This window comes from Populus alba, chromosome 15, assembly GCF_005239225.2.
Source record: "Populus alba chromosome 15, ASM523922v2, whole genome shotgun sequence".
Lineage (NCBI taxonomy): Eukaryota > Viridiplantae > Streptophyta > Magnoliopsida > Malpighiales > Salicaceae > Populus > Populus alba.
Genome location: NC_133298.1, coordinates 12,397,871 through 12,403,719, shown reverse-complemented (window position 1 = coordinate 12,403,719; position 5,849 = coordinate 12,397,871). Strand labels below are relative to the sequence as shown.

General features: G+C 32.6%; 1 protein-coding gene across 1 annotated transcript; it reads right to left on the bottom strand.

The window, feature by feature from the left end:
- Positions 1 to 2,652: 2,652 nt before the first annotated feature.
- LOC118033421 (uncharacterized) lies at positions 2,653 to 5,075 on the bottom strand. The gene is made up of 3 exons (XM_035038407.2): positions 3,695 to 5,075; positions 3,481 to 3,599; positions 2,653 to 3,397 (listed from the first exon to the last, which is right to left on the bottom strand). The coding sequence occupies exons 1-3, from the start codon at positions 4,793 to 4,795 to the stop codon at positions 3,064 to 3,066; spliced, it is 1,554 nt and encodes a 517-aa protein (XP_034894298.1). The 5' UTR covers positions 4,796 to 5,075; the 3' UTR covers positions 2,653 to 3,063.
- Positions 5,076 to 5,849: the final 774 nt, after the last annotated feature.

Here is a 5,849-nt window from a genome sequence, read left to right as displayed (position 1 = left end):
TTTAATCAAATAAAACTCTTAAAATAATTATTGAGATCAAATTAATCCTCTATTCCAAGATTCACATGATACCATGTACATTATTTATATTTAAAAATATATGATACAAAATTAAAATTTTTCTTCTATTTGATGAGTTATTAGAAAGCCACATGATAGTTTAAACTTTCTCTTTACATATAATTCTTGATACGTATTGTACTATTCTTTATGATGATGCACGAGTTATCATTTGGAATTGAAAGTCAAATATAGAATATCATGAGTTATTTGTAAAATGGTCTATTTGATCAAAATTTAAAAAGTTAGGGATTGAAAAAAATTATTAGTTGATTCGATATTGAAACTTCAAAATAAACATTGATATAATTGAAACATCAGGGAGAAAAATTGATTTAACCTCAAACATTAAAGGGTAAATTAAAATGAATCTAAGCAAAATAAGTTTATTTTTTTCCTAACAGAGAAGCGCAATAAAGAAAACTAATACTCGAGATCCTAATTTAATGGATTGATGATTTTTTTGTCTAATTACACAAGACCAATTCCCTAGATGCTTAAACTAGATTTTATATAGTGGACATTCAAATCAACTTGGTGTTCACACCCACTCACATGTACATGCTCATGAACATAAAGAGAACCAAACTATTTCGAAGACCAGCTAGCAAAACAAGGTGTTTAGAGGAACATGAAATCATTACTTGGTTTTGTTCAAGGTAGTCCAAAAAACTAATGAACAAAATCAAGTTTGTTAAGGAAAAAAATAGAAAATAGAAACCCCATAAATAGCTTGCTTGAAATTCATCAACTTGTAGGATAAATCACAAGGCCAAGAATCACATGATGAGGTATAAATATAGATAATAAAAAAATAAAGCTATCTATCCACAAACAGTCTTTTTTAAAACAAAAAATCGAATAATTATCATCCAAATCTTCTTTTGAAAAGTTTGATTATCTTTTAATGATGATGAGCTTGTGTTTATATATATATATATATATATATATATATATATATTAAGTAAGAACAATAGTTATTTACTACTAAACAAATAAAATAAGGTTAAAATCAACCATCAGTCAATAGTAAAATCAGCCTTGCTTTGGAAGAGCCCAAATCAATTAGGAAAGTTAAGTAGTGATGTACTAAAGGGTTAAAAGTCATGATGGATTATGAGAGCTAGAAGACGTGACTGATCAGGAAATAACAACTAACGAAAGAGATAAAAGTTCACATGATTGGCTAGCAAATCAAATCTTATTCATAATAGTTGTCAACATATTAAATAGATAAATATTATAAATTAGTTAGGGTTTATATCACTTTTAGAAAGAATATTCATAATAAGAAATTCAGATTATATTAGAATTCATTATGTAATCTTTTTATATGTTGTAAATAGTTTGTATAGGGTTATGAATTAAAATTTATCTAGGATTTATTTAGTTACAGGAAAGCGGCCAACACCTTATAAATAAGTTCATTATATAAGAACAATAGTTTTTTATTTGTAAAAAACCAGAGAAAATAAGATTAAAATCTATCACCAACTAATAATAGAATCAACATAATCTTGGAAAAGCCTAAATCAATTAGAAAAGTTACAAAGTGATCGACTAAATGGTTAAAAGTCATGATTGATTAGAAGAGAATGAAAACATGCATGATTGATCAGGAAATAACAATTGACTATAGAGATAAGAGTTCATATAATTAGATAAAAGATCAAGTCTTATTCAAAATAATTTTCAACATGTTAAAACGACAAATAATATATATTAGTTAGGGGTCATATTGCTTCTAGGAAGAAGACACCCATATTAGATATTCAGATTGTATTAGAATTCATTATATAAGTTTTTTATATATTATAAGAAGTTTGTATAGGGTTGTGAATTATAATTCACATAGGATTTAACATGTATAACAATATAAAAAGGCTATCTAGTTATTGAAAGATGATCAGCATTATATAAATAATTTATTTCTACAAGTTGCCTTTTTATTTGTAATTTACCCTTTATTTTTTATTTTATTTTTTTTTATTTACAACTTTTATCTTTCTTTCTTTTATCATTTTTTTTTATGTTTTTGCCTTATTAGGTTATCCATGTTATTTCTAATATGATAAAGTCTAGAAGAGATTCTTACACTTTGTTTAATTTACAAGGCTACTATCTATATTGTCACGAATTTAATTTCTAATTATAGTTTCTCCTAATTAAAATGAAAAAAATAAAGAATAGATACCATAATTGATCCAAAATTATCTTGATAAATTACACCAACGAATTGATACAATCTATTTGTTATCAACACATCAAATTCAAGAATGTCTAGCAGCAAGTCTTTAAAGGCTCTTATTAAGGCCATGTCATGCAAAGTGATAGTTTTCATTCCATAACTAAAAAAAAAAAAAAAAACACATTATTGGATTTTTACCAAAAATAAAGAAAGAGTGCCCAAAATAAATTATTTGATGCTTTCATTGTTCACCAAATCTTTGTTGCACCCTGCCTAACCATCTCTTGTAATCTGCACGAGAGGTGCTTAATTAGCTGGATTGGAATTGGGTTATTCCATGTATTAAGATTTGCATGGTCATCTTATAAGGGATTTTTTTTTTTTTAATGTGAAGAGTGGAGTGGTGGTATTTCTTTTATTGATTAAGATCGGTTGTCATGTGATGGATTTAATATTTCTTCAATAATGCAACATAAGAGAGTGTGAATGTATGTGAGCTTAGGATTCATATTGTAAATATTGCAAGAGGAATTTCATTTGTAAATATATATATATAACCTTTCATTATTAAAAAGATTTAAATATATAGTCTTAATTCAACTCAGTTCTACTTTGAATTTGTTCCAAACACAAGTGAGGATTCAAAAGGGGTTCAAATAGGGTGTGAAGAGATTAAAAGAGAGAAACATATGCCTTCTCCATTAGATAACATTAGAGCCGAGTTCCCACATCTGATCCATTGCCCATCAGCCAACTGAAAACTAAATACACAAATCCAAGAACACAGAATAAAGAAAGATCATCAACATTAACTCTCAGCGATCTTTGCTCAATTTTGTAGTGCATTCCATTTCCACTCGAATGACTCCCTCATCATCCATTCGTCCAACATCATTGAAAGTTTGACCACTCATCTGATCGGACGCTTTCAGGATGGATGCCACAGCTCCCGTGGCATTCTCTTCAATGGGGATCACCATCTCCTCCTCAGTATCTTTATTTAAACACTTTCTTCCGGTACCTCCGCGCTCCCGTGCAGCGTTTGTTTCTTCAGCAATGTCCTCTGGCGTTGTCAACTTCCCTCTTATGCTGTCCTTAAAGGACCCAAACCCAAGACTGTCAAAGATTGTCTCTCTTGTTGTAGTTCCTCTAGAAAAAAAAAAAAAACGCAAGAGCAATTAGATTCATTAAGGAAAAAAATGCTTGAGCTCGGCTAGCTCGATCGCCTGTACCTTTTAGCTTCAATGTCTTTAGCTTCTTTTTGGGCAGCTTCCTCTCTATGTTCTTCACCTCTCAGCTTGATCCCCTCCGTTTTCCTCCTTGCCGCCTCCTCGGTTTCACTCAATTTCTCCTGATGAAGTACCAAAAATCAACAGGATTTGATTAATATAGTAATATGTCGTCAAACGAGAATCGTTGTTAAAATTATCCACATGATTGACAAACCTTGGTTGCCTCTGTAGTCTCTGCTGCTTTCTCTTTCGCTTCCTCTTTTTTACCAGATAAGAAGTCCATTGCTTTTGTTGCAGCATCTTTAGCCGACTCTGTGAGCCCGCCGAGCTTACTAACAGTAACATCCTTTCCTTCTTTTGCTTTCTCTGCTGTATAATCCTTTGTTTCCTTTGACTTCTCTGCAGCGTAATCCTTATACTCACCTGTCTTCTCTAAAGCAGAATTCTTTGTTTCCTTAGCTTTCTCTGCTGCATTCTCTTTCACTTCCTCTTTTTTACCAGATAAGAAGTCCATTGCTTTTGTTGCAGCATCTTTAGCCGACTCTGTGAGCCCGCCGAGCTTATTAACAGTAACATCCTTTCCTTCTTTTGCTTTCTCTGCTGTATAATCCTTTGTTTCCTTTGACTTCTCTGCAGCGTAATCCTTGTACTCACCTGTCTTCTCTAAAGCAGAATCCTTTGTTTCCTTAGCTTTCTCTGCAGCGTAATCCTTATACTCACCTGTCTTCTCTAAAGCAGAATTCTTTGTTTCCTTAGCTTTCTCTGCTGCATAATCTTTGTACTCATCTACCTTTCCCATCACCGAATCCTTAGTGTCCTTGGTTTTCTGAGCGGCATAATCTTTGTACTCTTTCGCCTTATCTTCATACTCTCCAATCTTTTGCTTTGCTGATTCCTTTGTCTTCTCAACCTTCCCTTTAGCTGATTCCTTGGTTTCATCTATCTTACATGCAGCAGAATCTGTAGTCTCTTTCGCCTTCTGAGTTGTATAATTCTTATAACCCTTTGCCTTCTCTGCAACAGAATCCTTATTCTCTCTAGCCTTCTCTTCTGCTGCATCAGCAGTTTCCCTTGTTTGCTCTGCAGCCTCAAAGCTCTTACCAACAACAGCATCTTTAGCATGCCCCAAAGTGTCAGCAACTGATCTTAACACGGATCCAATAACACCTGGTCTTTCTTGTTGTGGTTGATCTGTGGCCATTTTGGCTTCTCGTTCTTCATAGCATTCTCTTTCTCTATTAACGTCCCTGAGATCAGATGCTGCTTGCCATGCTGCTGCCTCAGCCCTCTCCTCCTTCTCGTGCCTGGATGCCATGACTCAATCACTGAAAACAAAATGTTATACAGAACTGGGTGAACTTTTTCTCTTTTTAACTTCTCTTATAACTCTTGCTCGCTAGTTTAGATTAGGTCTTAGAGTTGCTCCGATATATATATTCGTGGCTCATAACAGTAACATCTTATGTGAAGATGACGAGTAGAGAATTGGTTTATCAGGTGACTGACACGTATTGGACCTGCTGGAGAGATGAGAGACGTCGTTGTTCATGCAAAGCGGCGAATATGTCGTGTAAGTAAGGACAGCTGCTTTGGTGTTGAAGGCTAAGCACTTACACCTGTCCTGCCACATGGAACATGGAGATAGCTCTGTTCTGCTGTTATAGCCTGAAAGGTCTTTCATCTTGGACCAGGGACCTTTCTCGGCCTTCAACAATGGCTTCTAAATATTTTCCCAAGAGAACAACGCAAATATAGAGAATTAATTTCATGGCAGGTTAATTTTTTGCAGATATTAATTTCATTGTCCTTAATTTGATCTAATTTTCATGTTTTAAAGAGAAAATAGCTTCAGAAAAAATGATTTTTCATTTTAAAAAAAAAATCAATTATTAAAAAGAAAAGAAAATATTAGAAAATAAATATACCTCTATAAAATAACGTTCAAGAACTACGAAATTAGAAGGATTTTAAATTATTAGAAGGGAATTTTTTTCTTTCTTTCATTCATGCCTGCCTTTCCTTTCAACACCAACAACACAGTCTCTCTTTTTCTACATCTTCTTTGCTTTTTTTTATTTGTCTTTATTAAATGTTAGTGATGAATTTTGCGTGTAACAAGTTTAGAATTTCTAGGGTTTGTGTATGCAATTTGATTTTACAAATTTCTTTAATGTCTCGTTGATTTGATTTATTTATAGGTTATTTTTAGCTAGGATGTAGAGGTTACTAAGCTGGTGAATGGCAGGCCGATCAATAACTTGGAGTTTATGCAGTGGATGAAGTGTTATTTTGATTCTGTCAACAGAGAGCTTATCAAGTAATTTCATGGTTTTCTTATTTTTTTTTTTAGTTTTTTCTATGATATTTAA